This window comes from Chaetodon auriga, chromosome 22, assembly GCF_051107435.1.
Source record: "Chaetodon auriga isolate fChaAug3 chromosome 22, fChaAug3.hap1, whole genome shotgun sequence".
NCBI lineage: Eukaryota > Metazoa > Chordata > Actinopteri > Chaetodontiformes > Chaetodontidae > Chaetodon > Chaetodon auriga.
Genome location: NC_135095.1, coordinates 17,011,306 through 17,029,182, shown reverse-complemented (window position 1 = coordinate 17,029,182; position 17,877 = coordinate 17,011,306). Strand labels below are relative to the sequence as shown.

Here is a 17,877-nt window from a genome sequence, read left to right as displayed (position 1 = left end):
AGTTCATGCATCAGTGGACCAGTTGGCCTAATATCGCAGGACTTTAGTTGGTGGTGGAATCACAGACAACAAAGGGCTGAAGGAACCTTTCAGTTCATTGAGAAGCAGTAAAGGTTGTGAGGACTTTGGATGGGCTTTAACTGAAGCTACGACGCTCAGACACCGCTCGCAGCGTGGTGGTTGAAAGATCCTGGGCTGAAGCCTCGGCTGGGGTCAGGCCTTTCTCTGCAGAGCGGCATGCGCTCTCTGCTCCTTTGCATGCGTGTATGACGGAGGTGCTGGTGTTGAGCTGGAGCTGCTGCCCGATGCTGCTCCGCAGGTTAAAAGCAGGGAACAAATTTCATGAAGAATCTTCTTCTAATCTATCTGCATGATGCGTGAGAAGCAGGTCAGCAAACATTTCCAGGCTGCAGCCTCACAGGTGGAGCCGGGGGTCCAGCAAGGACCGGTGACAAAGAGGTGGAGCGAGTGATGGAGGAGAGGGACGGATGAAAGCATGAAAATGGAGGAGAGAGGAGGGCGGCAGTAAATATTGGAATGAGATTTGAAGATTGAGCGTCAGTGAGAGTGATGGAGGGAGTGTTAGAGAGAGATGTGGGGGAGTGTCCGTCCACTCCGGCTCTATTTCTGTTTGGTTTTCAGTCTGAGCTTCTGTGTCGGACAGAATAAGGAAGTAGAGGAGAGTCGATTGGGACGCCTCCGTCGGCCTTTCATTCAGTAACAGCCTCGTCTGCAAACACGCACACACGTGTCGGGTTGAACATGCGCCGACCAGGATGCGTTTTTCTGGAGTTTTTGAGCTGCGAGGATGAACGATAGCAGTCGGGGTCCGTCTGGTTTCGGGCTCCTCACGTGTCCACTTAGGCTCAAACGCAGCTGCTTGCTTTTCTGAATTATTCATGAGCCCTTCATTAAATATTCACGTGTGAAAAGCCGGCGCCATCAGCTACCCACAATCCTCTCCTGTGGGTGAGATGCAAAGGAAGGAGGAAGCACAGAGAGGCCTGGATGAGGGTTTACAGAGTCTGGTCGGCAGCGTCGCGGCTGCTTTAGGATTCTTTGTTTTAATTCGCTCTGTAAGACCACCTACTTCTGGCCCCGCGTCTTTGTCTCTTTCTGTTTCCTCCCTCCACCCTGTCTCCTCCTCCTCCTCCGCCCTCCCCTCTCCTCCTTTCTAAGTGATCGATTTGTATTGTTCGGGCAGCTGAGCCCCCCTCCAGCCCGAGGTGAGAGAGATGAAGGCGGAGAGAAGACAGAAATAACTAGACAGAGTGAAGAGGCGAGAAAGACAAAAGTAGGAGAGCAAGCGAGGGCAGAGGCAGACCTTGCCACGAGCGGGATCTGGGAGAACATGGGGCCCCCGGGCGAAGAGATGGAGCGATAGGAGAGGTGATGGGTGAGGGTGGGAAAAGAGCAGAACAACAGCAACAGCAGGGAGAAAATACGGTACAACACAGTGTCTGATACGTTCACCGGATCTGACCGCTGACCCTGAGCGAGATGCAGGCTCCAGCACGCGGCTCCGTCCCGAGGATGCAACCACAAAATACGGCGGCCTGCTCGCCATCGCCAGTGACGAGCAGGTGATGTCTCGGAGTTTCGTGAAATCTCGTCTGGGAAAGTTGGCATTGAAGCAAGATTTGAAGGTTCGGGGGGACTGAGCAGATGTGTCGTTATGTTCCCACCACCTGCCAGACTTCTGCACCCAAACACAGGATTTCATCTTTTAAATTTTAGAGCAAGAGTTTAACCAAAGTCTGACGTCCGTGCTTAATTATTAGAGCTTTTCATAGTTTAACTGTCAGCCTTGCAGAACCTTTGAGGACGGCGCGATGGCAGCACGTTCTTAACTCTTTAACTCATAAAATATCAAGATGAGATTCGGCAAAGATCAACAGAAACACATCCGAGAGCAGATAATCTTACTGTTTAATGAAATGCATCTTGTCATTTATCACATTGACCAGTGAAAAAATGATTAGTTAATGAAGTGATTTACAAAAATAATCAACAGCTTGCTGATGAACGATTTAAACTATTGACAGTTTGTTGTTTCAGATTCTCAAATCTGTTGATTTGCTGCTTCTCTCTATTTCATATCATTTTGAATTGAATATATTTGGGCTGTTGGTCAGACAAAATAAGACATTTTCGCTCTTTTCTGATATTTTCTAAACTATATGATTAACTCATATACCTATAGACAGTCAACAGAGAGGCCCTCCTTAGCAGTCAGCGTCCTGTCTTCATGGACTGGCTTTGTCTTTCCATGCAGGTTAAAAAGTTCGCGCAGCACCAAGCTTCACCTGAGCATGAATCCATTGACGACGCTGAAAGGAACATCAGGCTTGTTCTGTCGCCGTGGTTCTCTCTCAGAGACCAACATGTTCCCGTTCTCATTCATGAACCGGGCCATTCATTTCCAGTTCAGTGTCAATAAGCATCCCAAGGTCCGGGGCTAGAGCCCGGGCCTTCATTGTCAATGTATGCTCCATTGTCGCGCGGAGAGCATGATGTGAGGATTTGTCCTCCGTAGACCTGACTGTTAGCGGTTGTTCAGGGTCACGCTGTTACAGAAAAAGTGTGAAGCATGTCTGTGGATTGAAGGAGGTAAGTAAAAGTCATCGTTTTCAGAAATACTAGACTTCTCCATTCAGTCATCTGGAGTTTTATAAGGTGGCAAAATAACATAATAGTGATTCAAATGATGCCCAGTGCACATTCGCTCTTTAAATTACCTGCTTTTTACAGCCTCTTCTCCTGGACGTGCGCACATGCTAGCAAACACATATATCATATTAAATGCAATGCTCAACAGCTGCAACACAAATGGCGTATTAAAACAACGCGGCTTTCCTCTTGTAAGCTGTCGGTCTCACGCGGCGACGTTGAAGATTGTTCATGTTTTATTAATGGACGGATGCGTTTTGTTTGGCGAGCAGGAGGGAAAGATTTGTTTGGAATTTGAGGCAAACGGAGAGATCTGATTGCGTGATTGTTTAGCAGACGTACATGAGAACGTGCGTTCCGGGCTACTCGCCTTTCCGACCGCGTGCATTTTCAACGCAGCAGCCGACGCGCCTGCACGAGGTGAGGCAGGTGTTCATGAGCCTTTGGCAAACACAGGGCCATCCTCCCATCATCCCCGGCGTTATTCAATGATTATCATCATTCAAGTCTCTCATGTAGTGGTAATAGCGAGCGCTGTCATTCTCAGCGGAAGGCGTGATGTGGTTGAACTTGACCGCGTTCAGGTTTGTGTTTGAATGCTTAAATTGCAGTTTGGAGGTTGTCTGCATGGACAAGCCCCGACATGTCCTGATACCAGTCTGTAACGGTCCAGATTATAAAACTGCAGCTCTATGGAGGCACGTCGACAGCTTCTGTTTCAGTTCTCCACATTTTAAGAACAAGAATACATTGTCGACCTTCTTCATAGGAACTATTTCTTCATCAGAGAGCAGCTTCAATGAAAACTATTAGCACTGAGCTCTGTTGATTTTCCAAGGTAACAGGACACAGTTTCCGGAAAGGCAAATGGCCGCTGAAAGGTAGTTTTTCAATGCTTTGAGCGCCTCAGTTCACCTCCATTGTGCGGTGGCGGAGGCGGAAATCTTCCACTGATTTTGCAAAAGCCGTACAAATAAAACCATTTGCATGAGATTCCATAAGAATAGATTTTTATTTGGGCGAATTCTAACATGGCTGCAACATCTGATGTGCTATTTAGACAAGGAAGAGGGAGATAAGACGAGGCGGCGTATCCGAAATCCGCTGGAAGGAAGCAGGGGAATAGCAGGCGCACAGATTATTCTGATGTCTTCTTCTACTGTCACCTTGTGTGATGCTGCCGTCAGTTCATAAACATGCTGGATTTGGGTTATGAGGCAGCATCTGAAACAACAGCCATGAGCATCAGTTCAGGCCTGAAAACATGAAACCCTGAGACGGGAACGCGGCCCATTATGATGCAGCAGTTGGTTAAATAATGTCCTGCGCGAACCCTCGTTCTGTGAGGGGTCAAGCGCGGTGAGACGAGCAGCATCGTCCCCGCTCCTGGGACTCTGCGAGCCCTGAGGCGCTGATGCAGGATCAGCCTTCCCATCCATACTCTGACCCCGGTCCTTGCAAGTAAACATGCAAGCTGACCCACGGGCAGAGCCGCGGGCCAAGTCCCACCCACGCCATACACTTGCCCTGCTGTATGTGTGCACACTGAGCACATTTTTTTTTTTCCCATTGACCCAGATACTCATATTCTTCCCCCAGAGAGCCGCCTCTCTCGGTCTAAGAGAGGCTCATTATTTTACTGGAGTGCCTCCCCTCTTTCCTCCGAGGAGGGAGGAAGTGGGGCAACCTGGTAGACGTGCTGCACAGGGGTGCGTTCAAGCCCACTCCGGTTCCACGGGGAGGCATACGGGATCCACACAATTAACGCGCCGTAAAATAGAGTCAGCAAGTTTGCAGGAAATTATGGGCTGGTTCATTATTACCACACTACCCCCACGCGTAATTGCACCTCTCCAAATTTGGCCAACTCATTTGGTTGTAAATCACCTAACCGGCCATGCTTTCATTAAGTCACCGCACTGAAGCGTCTGTGATGTTCTCCTCCAACAGGCTGCAGTTCATATGCTCTGCATCATGATGTGTGCGATGTATTTACTGAGCAGTCAGGCCAAAAAGCCCTGCATTAAAAAAAAAAAACTCAAGGGGATGCGTTAGTGTGGGTGGTATCTGTGAGATAATGAAATATGATCCAGGAAAGCAGGTTGGAATAATGATGCATGAGTCTGAAGGTTTATCAGACGCCTAAAAACTGCACGGCGGTTTGTGTTTTACAGCTCAGGAAAATAATCACAGCGACGTTTGCTCGCCCCAGAAAAACAGAAGACATGTTACAAAGACCAGGAAGGAGCGCTCACATGTTTGATTTGCCGCCGCCAGATGATTTCACACGAACTTCTTGATTTCGTTTTTTAGCCGCATCAACACGTTGGCCACATTGAAATGAGTGAGGGGCCTCTATTGCGCCCATTTAAAGATCAGGAGCATCATGTCCACGACAGTCAGCAGCTGCTTTTACAAGACAATAAGATCCTGCACGTCGTCCTCTGTTGCTGCTTCTTATTATAGTTTTAGCAACTTTCAGGGAAATCTCTCAAGCATCCTGTTTGTGATGCGCAAATTAGTATTAAAGGTTAATGACAAAGGTACCCGCGTCCTCAATATTAAATATTTCCCAGAAGATGTTTGTCTGATGAAAAAAAAAAGATGCTTAGTGGTTAATCTATCTTGACATTTAGATACCTATGGTTAATTATATCCAGTGGTTAAAGGATGCGTGTTGAATAAGAATCTGTTGTGGTGAAGAACATCTAAATGATTTAAGCCGCCTCCTGTTTTAAATGCTAATGCGTCCTAATGCGTGGAGATGGAGCACATCTGGCCGTAATGACGCCTAATGGTTAAAGACATGCACTGGTTAAAGACGTCTGTGGCTGAGGAGACCTAATAGTTAAAGATCAGCTGCAGCGTTATGCGCCACGCCTCCCAGACTCGGCACCTGGTTCTCCAACAGTCCGTCAGTTGCGCCGTTGCAGAGCGGATTTCCAGACAGGACCGGCGGAAGAAAAGCAGGAGAAAGAAGCGAATGGGGGAGAGGGAGAGGAGAATGTGACAACTGCTGGATGCGGACAGAGTGTGTGCGGCTGGCTACAACCGCCTTTGGGGAGGCCTTGGCTCTTGCACCTGTCCCTCTCCGTCTCCGCGGCCAGGCGCAGTTTGGGCGAGAGCGACGCGCCTTTATTTATCAGGCAGGGCGCACAGCGGCGGAGGCGCACACACACACACATACACACACACACAAACACACGCTACTGTACGCACATATACACAGGGCAGGCAGGCAGGCAACATGACTTCATCCTACAATCTGGATTTTCTGCCCGATATGATGGTGGAGAGCCGCCTGCTTGTTCCCGGAGACAGAATGTGAGTTATTTGCATCTCTTTCTCTTTCTCGCTTTGATTTTTTTTTTCCTGTTTTTTTTTTTTTTTCTTACTCCTCCTGAAAAAAGCAGCTGTCCGATGTGGAAATGTTGCTCCGCTGCTGGATATGTGACTGGAATCGGGGTCACAATTAACGCTGCTGCCGGCATGACTGTATCTGTGTGTTATTGTGTTAGTTATGGCTTGTTGTTATTAATATCCGTCGATAAATTGTGCGGGGATCGCAGGAGCGCCCGGGGCTGTTATCAGCTATAGACAGGATGGTGATGAATGAACGCCATTATGGGGACTTAATGCTACCGCCGTGAATAAACCTTGTCTTTATGAAGCTGTATCATCTGCTGCGTGTCGTCAAATTGTTGTAAGGTTTTAGACTCCGAGCGCATTTCGAGCATCGGCTTCCCATCTCGCTCCGTGGAACAGAGGAGGGGAAGTTGCTTTGATTTGCGGCAGCCGCCCTGATTTCCCGGGTCTTGCCGGGCTGGAGACGCTGGGCTCGGGACCGTGCAGCCGGCTGTGGGAGCGCACCGCGCTGAGACGCATAAAGACCACAGAGTCGGTCTCTCTGTCCTCTCCGCTGGGTGGGAAAGCGCGAGGGTGGACGACGGGAGTCACATGAGACTGATTTCACTCAGCCATCGGGAAGCGTTTGCAGAAAAACACAGTGAATAGCGGAGGAGAAGCAGCACAGAGGCTTTTTTGAGAGCACGCAGGAATGCATGGGTGACTGCTATCCCGTGTGTTTCAATTGGATTTGCCGTGATTCAGTTAAAAGTCCGGAATTTCTCGAGCAGGGACAAAGGGAGGTTTTCATCCCGACATCATGGTCATGCGTTTTTTTCCACAGTGCATGTCCCACTTATGTCCCCTCAGCTCACAGCGCCGAGTTGCTGATGGATCGTGTTCTTTTTTTCCCTGCAGACGATGCATAGTTCCTCCTTTCATCTTCTCATGATGAAGGTCTCTCCTTTCTTTCAGGGTGAAACCTGCAGTGTGTGTTCGCATGATGCGCTTAACTTCTGGTGACTCATGAGGAGAAAGAATAGAGCAAACGAAGTGTGAATATGGTGTGTGTGTGTGTGTGTGTGTGTGTGTGTGTGTGTGTGTGTGTGTGTGTGTGTGTGTGTGTGTGTGGGAGGCATTATGAAAAACAGATTCAGCAGACTCATTACGCAGGACATTTAAGGATACTGTACAAATATGTCCAAACTTATAAAATGATGCAGCAGCTGGAGATGGACATGATTCTACAGGCCATGAAATACTGTGTTTTCACTGCAAACTCACTGATCGTACCACGAAATGCTAAACAAATACTGCGTTTATACCATGGACGTGTGGATAAAGACACTTGAAGACTACATATATTGTTGGTCGCCATGAGAGTATTATTGAAATATTTTAGAAAAACTGTTTTCTTTTCATAAATATCATAGGAAGAGCTGTGTCATCGTTAGCTAGCCTATAAAAATTCCATATAGACCATTTAGGGACAGTTAAACCACAGTTTTGTACTTCAGGCTAACTACAATTCGCTGTAAGAATATCATATAGAGATTATAATAACACAGGACCGTAAAGCAGCTGTGCTTATGGACTGAGTGTTACAGATGCAGTATGAATCATTATTATAAACAAGGCACAGACATACTATGAGTCACTGTGAGATTATTATTGGAATATCACGTCTTCCTTACAGTATCACCATAGACTCACTGTGAAGAAGCGCAGAGATGCTCTGTGTCCCCAGCCTCTGGACTGTCCTCTTCATAAGGAGACAAACAAAAGCAGGGTGGGAGCCGCTGCTCTTCATCATCATTGTGATATTACAGGATTATACCGCAGGAGATCAAAAATAACAAGCGCTTCATGTTAGAAAACCAGAATTACTCATATTCTTGTTTCCACCGCCATTGATATAAGACCAGGGCGTGCACTTTACCCCGCAGAGCCTCCCTCCATTGACTCTCCATGTAGTCTATTACCCAGATGCTCCCGTGATGAGACGGCCTTCTCATTAATCAGTGTCATCGCCTCTGACGGCGTGGGCCCCGCGTACGACCGGCGGGGGTGGACGAGGAAGCCATCATACTTCCAGCCACACTTCTCTTTCTCCCTCTGATGTGTCTTGCATCACCGGTTGCGGGTATATCTGCCCCGGAGTGAGGGATTTATGAATTATGTGTGTCACCGGCATTAGACAGGCCTATCTGTGCCCTCTTACCCAGCCGGTGAGGAGGCGGACAGGTTGAACCAGATAGAGCTTATGGAGATGACACTTTGTATTTACGCAAACACGCCTCTTGAGCCGGGCTATTTAGCTCGCAAGAGGCACTCTCGGTGATCTTTTGACTCAGTCGACGTGTTTAACGGCACTATTTTCCAGTCGCAATGTAAAAATTTGCATTCACGTCCTTCCCCGCCATACATTATTGAAATTCTCTCTCTTCCCGATCCCTGACGAGTCTGTTTAGGTCCGGAATTAGCCGCGTTCCCTTCCCAGGCCTCGCCGCTTCCTGTAGCGACTCCCCCGTTTGACACTGACAGCCCCTGACAACATCAGACTTGACAAATATTAGCTGAGATCATTTGAGAACTAAGTGGAACTAACAGTGTAATCTCTCTCTATCCAGTCCTATCAGGGCTGGAAACGTGAAGAGGGGGTAAAGTGAGAGAATCAGGAAAAATGGAGCAGGACCTCTGCCCTTTGCTTTCCTCTGCAGCTTCAACCCCGAAGCCTAGACTGGGGTCGCTCTCTGGGAAATATGTGACCCCCTCACCTCCTCCGGCTCCATGTTGAATCCCCATCTGGTACCAAATCATACGGTTCTTCAGGGTCTATCACACTTCTAGGACACTACTCAGCAATGACTGAATGCGTAGCCCAAATTCAAGTGAATAAGCTCAGGAGTTTGCTGACTTTAACAAGGACATGTCTGCAGAGGAAGACGCAAAAATGCCACTTTCTCACCAATTGTGCACACAGCCCACCACCTGCAGACCGCCCACTGCTGCGTTCAGAGGGAAAATGTAAAGCTGCCCGCTGGTTCTCTTTACTGAACCCCTCCAAGCCTGAAAGAACACAAATCATGAACGCAACAGCTGAAAGGGTCCTGTGACAAACAACACATGGGCTCTCATGAGAAATGTATAGTGTGTTTAGTTTGAGAGGGTGGGACGGCCGGACCCGGAGGTTTAGGCGGAGGTGCAAGAGAAGGCTCGTCTACCACAACCGCCGAATCTATTTCAATTTGCATGTCACATGTTGCACTCATCAAATCTTCTGAAAATCCACCAGAAGACTTCAGTAAAACCCACGAAAATAATTTAGCTCTGGACGCTTTACAAATGCCACTTTGGAGGAAATTGCAATCTGGTGATCGGAAGAGTTGCAAAATCAGGCGTTCCCTGCAGGATTTCAGCAAAGAGAAACGGTCAGGTTGGAAGAGGATTTGCAGATTTCTACCACTCGATGTGTGTCTAAAATGATGTTTTTCATAATGGGCCCTGGCTTCCCAAAAAGCAGGGTTGCAAAAACATGAACGTTTCCAGGACTTTTCCCCCTGAATTTGACATCTCAGGCGGACCACAGTCCAAGGCTGCGCATTTAGACACGACGTAAACACAAAAAGCTGAAAACTGCATCTATTTTTCATAAAAGCCACAATAACCACCAAAAACTCTGTAATATCCTTGTGGCTGTTGTGCAGGTCAGTTCAGGTTAAGAGCTTCATTCAATCAATTAATTATACACTGATGAACAAGTAATCAAACAAAACTGCATCTTAATCATTATGTAAAAGGCAGATAACAGTTTCTGGCTGATTCATAGCCGATATAGACGATCTGACCGATATTTGAGATGAATGAATATGTGAAGTGAGGAGGAAGGAGAGATGAGAGGAGGGTGGAAATTGACATGGGCAGACTGGGAGAGGAGATTTACAGGGGGGGAAGGTGTGAAAGAGGGAAGAGGAGTGATGGTTTGACAGCGTATGACTCCCTGGACAGCTGGTCGGATTTGAATTGTGTCTTATCTGATGTGGAGATTAAGAGAAAGTGTGAGGAAAAAAGAGAATCGGTAGTGGTTGTGGTGGTTTTATCTTCCTCCCAAGCAGCAGACAGAGGCCTCTTCATCCTCTATTGTGAGCATCACACACACACATACACACACACACGTAGAGGAATGAGGCGAAATGCATCAGCAGAAGAAGAAGAAGAAGAAGAAGAAGAAGCCCTCAGTCGTTTCTGTTATGACTGTTTTTGTTCATAATGTTGTTATTTAGGCGGGAAACACGTACAGTACGCGTGATGTATGATGTGATGGAGTCGTCTTCACGCATCGCCGGCTGCAGCGTTGTTTCATGTCGTTTTCTCTCAACGTGTGCGTGTGTGTGTGTGTGTGTGTGTGTGTGTGTGTGTGTGTTGTCATAATGATGAATGTCTTCGCTCTGCTGGGGCTCAGGAGCAGTTGTCTGTGGCTGACACTGCCGTGTGTAGGTGGTGATGTATCGCGACCGTGTGTCTGAGGTCTCGCCGTGGATGTGTGTGTGCGGCGGGGGTGTGGTTGCGCACGAGCAGGTGTGTGTGCGTGGATGCACGGCGGGATCAACAGGCATCCTTGTATGTCATGATTGTATGGGTAGTTGTGTGTGTGGGCCTTCAGTTTCACTTCCTGTGTGTGTGTGTGCTCTGCACGGAAACAACACACAGCTGTCACACTGAAATTCACTTCATTTAAAATCATTATAAACTTCCTTGAAATTTGACAGTAAAGAGTCACAAAGCACCATCCAAATTCAAGAAAGCTATAGTGTTAGCTGACGCAGCTCCGCTACTAAAATTGCAGTTTGAAAACCCTTTGTGTTGACTGTTAGCTGAAGCTAGCAAGCTAGCTAGTTTGTTACTGCAGTAACAAGAGCTTTATCTAGCACGCAAGCTAACCTCTGGTACTGTCTAAAGAGAGCTTGAGTCATTACTTTTTCATCAAGCCAGCCTCTGTTCAGCTAGCATCTGGCTAGCTGAACAGGTTGTCGGCCTCAGCTAAAAAGCTAACCTGCTACTGAAATAAGTAACAGTGATCAGTTTGTTAGCATTCAGGAACTACAGGTCCCATTTAGCCTCGCAGTGTTTCTAGTGGCATATCTTGCTAAATAACAAAATGTTTTGTGCTGTTTCTGGGTTTAAATGAGCAGGTGAACGTCTACTTGCTCAGCAGCAGAAATCCATTTAACTCAGAATATCGACAGAAATTTGGAGTTTTCAACAAGATATCCTGTAAGAGCTGCAGCAGGTGGATGCTAACAAAATAATGCTTCATTTTTCCATAAAATTTTACTCCTCAGCACAGAGGTGGATACACATTTGGCTTATAATAAGGACATAAAACCCCAGGAATGTGTTTAAGCTTTTCAGAAAGTGGGAATTAAAACCAGCTTTGAGTAAACTCAGCTTTACAGCAGTTGCAGATGCTAGTTGACCAGAGGCTAGCTAACAAGCGCAGCCATGCATGAATCTGATCTGCAGACTGTGACACACCGGCAGATGTGACAGTGATGGTGCAAAAATTGCTGCTTTTGTGGGGATTTGATGACGGCTGTTAAACACGCCGGTGTGTTTATTGCACTGAATGTGCGCCTGAACATGTGTTTTGCTTATTCTGCATGTGTTTGTGAGCGTGTGCAGCCTCCACACGCTGATGATCTCACGATTGTCTCATTACTCTTTTCTGTCAGCGGTGCGTTCAAGGTCTGCAGAACTTGTGTTTTTTTTCACATCCCTCCCTTGTCTCTTCAGTTTGGTACTTTCCATTTTTTTTTTACCGTTTTACTGATTAATTGATTTGGCTCCTCAGGAACGGTTAGCTTAGCGTTAGCTTCTCTATCCATCTCCCTTGATTCTTGTTTCCACAGTACGTTATTACATTTGTCTCCAGCTCTTTGGTTTGCTTATTCAAGTCAAGTACACGTTCAAACAGCACACAAAGACGCACGCACACTTTCACACACTTTACCTCATGAACTGAGCTGTGCAAAGAGAGTATTTTGTGTGCAATTGTATGTGTGAGTAAGACAGTGTTGTGTGTGTGTGCCAGTCTTCTGTTTTCTGAGGGGAGTATTTCATCACTTGGCCTTGAAACGAATGAAGCATGCACATACTTTCAGTGCTGCATACACACATCGCCACCCACATAAATACGCAGAATACACATCACGTGACACGCACAGACACACACACACACACACACACTCGGGCAAACACAAACACAGGCCCCACTTTATTCACATCATGTCCCTGGGCTGTAGTGATGGGCAGAAAAATAACTGAATCCTCAGAGACTAAGAGAACACAATGATGATCTCTCTTCCCCTCTTGGTTTATGTATATCTCTCTTCTGCACCACCCCTTCCTCCCTCTGTCTCTTTCCCTCCTTCCTCTGCTTCCTTTCTTTCCTCTCATTCTCAATAGTCAGCCATTGCATTTGTACTGTGCCGCGGCATTACTCTGCCTTGCCAGAGGGAGAGCTTACCTCATGCATGTCTCAGTAGATTTTTTCTACCCCTTCTTCCCCCATCCCTCGCTTTATCCCTCTTTGGCCTGTATCTTCCTCTCTTTCTCTCTGCACTCCCACTCTCTCCCTCTTTCTCCATTCAAGCGTGCTAAATGCTTTACCTCTGTCAACTCTTGAGTCTGAGAGGAGCTCATTATTGTGGAGAAGGAGAGGAATTTGGATTAGGAGCAACATTCGTGGACTGAGGCTCTTGTTCAGCTAAAAGAGCCATCAGAATTACAGAGAGGGATAGACTTACCTGCATTAGTTGGTGGTATTATTCACTAGTCGCCAGGGTTGAGGGTTTTACTGTGATTTTAAATTATTACTTCCCAGAAATATATTATGCTTCTCCAGAGGTTTCTGGCTATAAATAAAGCTTGATTTTAAACAGAAGGATGGACAATTCATTCTCAAACAGTTATTGTTCTCTTCCTTTGATGTTATTCCTTGCTATGCATTAAATTAGGTGGTAATTAATTCAACAGTTCCAGTTTAAAGTATCTTTGAGGGGCATTGTTTGTCCTGTTTTTAATGTTATATGACATCTGACCGTCGTTACAGCGATGGCTTTAGGTTATTGTTGCATCGCATGGAGCCATGTTCACGCACTGTTTTGGTGGTTCAGGAGCATTTTTCTTGGCTGTTTCGTTGCAACATTAAGGGGTAAATATGCTAAAAATGATGTACCTGTTGGGTCATCAAACAGTGTCTGAAACGTTCCCATCGCACCCTTCCAACATCCAAATTGGGTTTGCAGTTTGCACTTTCTCCAACGTGACCTGAACTTGATGCACATAGTTTGATGTTGAGAGCACAAGAAATTGGCTGAACCTTCTGCACTCGCTCCACCTGTAGAACGACGCTCTGCACCGTCACTGTGAGGGTGGAGGCCTGCACGTGGGATTAAGACAGCTGCACAGATTTACAGATTTTAGACTCCACTTTGTTTTTTCTTATTTAAAAAAAATTTACTGGAGCAGCAGAAAGCTGATCGAGTTGTGGGGCTGTAATATTGGCATTTCAGGGTCAGGCTGCTGTGTTTATTTGTGAAGGTTGCTTGTTTCAGTACATGCAGTGTTCTTCAGTATTTACACACATCCTGGCTCATTCCTGAAACACTGGCATCGCAATTCCTGATATTTAACTCTACTAATCACCTCTGACCTTCAAACTTTTCTCTTATGCAAAATGCTCACACTGGGCTCTTGCACGGGGTTGTTGGGCTGGTTAGCTTGCATGAGTGCAACTGTTGGACCGCATGAGAGGCGGCCCGGTGACATTAGACAGCACAGAAACTTCAAGGCTCTGATCAGATGGTAGTGAAAGGTCACTGAAAGGGCAGTGCCACCTGCCATCAGCGTGCAGAGCAGCTCTCGAGCTACAAATCAAACCGCGGTTTTCATTCCAGGCACTTCAGCAGCTGCTTTGGCTTTTTAAAGAGATAATCCTCCTCGTCCTTATTGTTCGACTCTGTCTTTGGTGCTAATTGGTTGGTTTTTGTGGCATCTCTCGCTCTTCAAACAAGCAGCGTGACTCATTCTGTAAAGTCCTTTTTCTTGGATTCATGGCTCGAGTTCAGCTCGGTGGCACTCATTTCTGTGTTTGTTCGTCCGCATCCATGATCGTGATCCACAAGGCAGCCTGGTGAATCACATCACTGTGCAAGCAAAACCCTATTTTTCAGGCAGGTGATCATTTCTGCAATGTCTTCGAATGCTGGCAGTATAGGAGGTGTTTGAAAGCTGCAGGCTCTTGGGCCTGGATGGTGCTTGGTTATCTCCATGATGGTTAATGGGAGAGAAAAAGGTTTTTAATGGGGTCAAGCTGTCCACTAATGTGCCATTTCTTCCATGACTAACCTTTAAAGTTGAGTATAACAAAGCGTAAGTGGACAGACTGTATTTCCCGCTGATAGAATCGGCCAATAAACCGCATCCGTATTGGCCTCTTTGTGCAAATCAAATTTTTAATGCGTTGTACCACTAAAAAAAAAAAAGAAAGGCTGCAAGAACATTTAGTTTGTCTTGGATTCACTGGTTTTAGGGTCAAAAAGTCTAGATTCTCTTTCAGCTGCTTTGCAGTTTTACGAAAAAATTAATTAATTCTGGCACAAATATGAATGACTCCCTTTTCTTGGTGATGAAATATTAAAGTAAAAGACGTAAAATAATTATTACAACATTCCATTAGCCTCCAAAAGCCTTCTGGCCTGACCTTATAATGGAATCTAACTAGGAATCAAACCTCCTCCAACCATGCATGAGGGATTAATCCGAGCCTTCCACCCAAACCTCAGGGTGCCGCCCAGCCTCATCGACAGAGCACAGACTGTACTTCCTCCCCATAAATCTCTCCGTCTCGTCTCCTCTTCTCAGTCTGACTCTCTTCATTTCCATCCACACCATCTGTTTTAAACGGGCGCTGCGAAACGTACACGTGAGCACACATACGCAAAAACACGCATATCCATACACAGCTGCAGAGCTGTCAGGTCTAACCTTGACTCGCACAGAGAATGAATTGTAATGCAAAGGGGAGGGCGGGGGGCACAAACAGGATGTCAGAGAGCTCCTGCTCGTCTCTGCCCGACCTGCCTCTTTCTTCCCCGTGGAGGCCGACTCTGCACAATCTCTCTGTTACAGGTATTTTTTGTCTCCCCTCACGAGACGAAGCCGTTACCTTTCCCTTTTCTCTCTCCTCGCCAAACACACCCCCGGAGTTTTAAAGCAAAATGCAGTTTTGGGACATTAGCCTCTTGGTCAAGTCGTGTCAGCACAAAGGCAAATACCCCCGGTAGCTCTTGTGTTGCGTGCTAACGCGGGCAGTAGGTTTGAATTTCATCGAATGCGAAGCTGCACCGGCTGCCAAGCTAAATCAAATATAATCTTATGTAAGATGCAACCAAAGTCTGCGTGTCCCGTGAAGAAAATGTCAACATTTACATGATGAAGCATCACGAGAAGCCGGTACAAAATTCAGGTACTACTTCAGCTGTTTAACTTGCTGCTAAAACATGATGACTTTGCAGTTGCCCACTTGAAATATACTAAATTTTTTATTTCTTTACTTTGCAAGCCAGAGACTGTAAACCTACCACTTGACCAACAGTGAAGCCTTTCATCTTTGGACAGTGTTGCTGGTGTGCTTTTATGCCGTGCTGTATGGTAAATAATTAGCATCTAGGCTACAACCCTGTAGCCCAGGACTGATTCTGTGTCAGCCAAATATGAGCCGATTCGTCTATGCTTCCAGATATGGATGTTTTTAAGGTGTAGAATCAGTCTCCCATTAGCACCACTCTGCCCAGTTTTAGGCCAGTGTTGGCTCATAATCTGTGCCAGATTTGGGCCTCTGCTGGGACGTAATTTTGGAAGCAGTAGCCCAGAATCTAGCCAAACTGACGAACGCTGAAGTGGTGAATAGACGGGCATCACATACATGACTTTAGACGCCAGTAAACTGTGTTTGTTCCTCTAAGTAACTGCATTATATCCTCGTGGACGGGTGAAGACAAGAAAAACAACAGTGCTCCCCTCATGATTTTTCCCAGTCAAACATGATCAAATTGGAATATTTGGGGCACGCTGTTTGTCGATTGAGGGTCGTGACACGAAAGCATTTGCAGAGCTACACAGAGCAGAGCAGCAGGCTTCAGTGGGCGAGAGCCTGTGGTAAACTCCCCGGTAGTGATAGATGTGTGTGCTCCAGATAGTGAAGTGATCGATGGCGGTATTGTTGGGAGGGGCGTCCAGAGTTGCTGTTATTGTGTTTCGGAAAGCTAAGGGGAGATGGGGCGGGGGGGCTGCAGAGGAGAGCTTGACGGGTTTATTGAGAAACGTGATCTAGTGCACCGCCCCGGGACTCTTAGATGTAGTTAGAGAGGGCAGGAAAAGAAAGAGGGATGGATTAAAAGAAAGGGGAGGAATTGGTGAATGGATGGAGGTAGAGGAAGTCTGCACCAGAGGAGAGGAGAGAGGGAGGAAACAGAAGCAGGAAGTGAGGATGGTGCAGAGGTGGGAATAAATGTGTAGGTTATCTGTTGATGTTTATCTGCGGTGTCCTGAGGGCTTGTGCAGTCATAACAGTGATCTAATCTGCACCTCTGGAGAGCGTGTGCACACACACACACACACACACACACACACACACACACACACACTCGCTCTCACAGCCCATGCCACCAATCATCCATTTAAACCGTCATTTATCTGCCCTTCACCCAATCCATCCATTCAGCCCACATTTCCACTTTTTAATTTATCCTCCGCTTTATACCGCAGAATTTCTTCCATCCTTCAGTCCGTGCTTCCACTCCTACATCCTGCTGAAATCCAATTGGCCTCATCTCCCCCCCACCCCCCCACCCATTTACCTTCTGCTGCCGTAGGGTTCAGTGACTTTTAAAGGCAGAAACTGATGCCAAGTATTTCAGATTGAAGCTGCTGACTGCTGATATTTTGTGCTGATATTCAACATCTTTCAAATTGGCCAATTTCATGGCAAAAAAATGTGTGTGATATTCAAAAGGTTGTGCAGAGCCCGGCAGGTGATAGGTTGGGGGTTTGGGAGTGGGCATGCAAAGCGGTCAGTGTTGTCGTTTTTGACACTAGGTGGCGCAGGTGCTGCGAGTTTCTAAGTCCGACAGTCGGTGGCCTTAAAGAGGAATTTAACGGCTTTTGTTGAGCTCTGGTGGTTTAACGTCTCCGGAGTGTATCAGTACTCCGTCACATCACGCTATGCGACTAACGTTCTCCACCCGAACCGGCTGGAGCAGCAGCACCAACTGGTGACTTCAGTGACTGCTGTTAAAGTAACGATGAGTAGCCGATCTCAAAGACGAGAAATATTTATGTGTGTGGACGAATTTTGTCATTTCAGAATGTGAATTAGAGAACAAATTGAATTCACGTCCTGATTATCTAAACATTGTCTCCTGTCCAGTGCAAAGTTGCAAAGCAATGTCGTCATAACAGGCATGAACGATCCCTCTCCACTAATACAAAGCCTCTGTTTGCTTGTTATTGGTGCGCTGATATTTTTGTCCACTGTGTGAGACAACATGCTGAACTGGTATCAGAAGGACATGTGTGTGAACCTACATGCCTGGTGTGTGTCACATGACAAGCAGAGGAGATACTGTGTGTAATTAGACCATCTCTGCTGCCCGGGGATCCTGTGGAGGAGTGCGGGGCATTTAAAAAGTGTGTTTATACGAACATTAGCCACTCCCCTCGCTTGTATTCACCTCAGGGAGATTTGTAGTGCATTTCCCATGTTTAGATAAAGGTTTGAGTAAACAGGCAGCCATAATA

The 17,877-nt window shown here is 46.6% G+C and overlaps 1 protein-coding gene across 28 annotated transcripts in view; it reads left to right on the top strand.

The window, feature by feature from the left end:
• Positions 1–17,877, top strand: part of celf2 (cugbp, Elav-like family member 2) — a 179,177-nt gene that overhangs the window by 57,017 nt on the left and 104,283 nt on the right. For 4 of the 28 annotated variants that reach the window (XM_076722782.1, XM_076722786.1, XM_076722780.1 and 1 more), the window contains exon 1: positions 5,580–5,994. The exons of 14 other annotated variants lie outside the window; for them this stretch is intronic. In XM_076722782.1, coding sequence (XP_076578897.1) covers positions 5,918–5,994 — 77 coding nt within the window. In that variant the 5' untranslated portion in view covers positions 5,580–5,917. Of the gene's footprint in view, positions 1–5,513; positions 5,995–17,877 lie in introns of those variants that run through there. 10 more of the 28 variants (XM_076722790.1, XM_076722776.1, XM_076722770.1 and 7 more) reach the window with 8 other exon arrangements.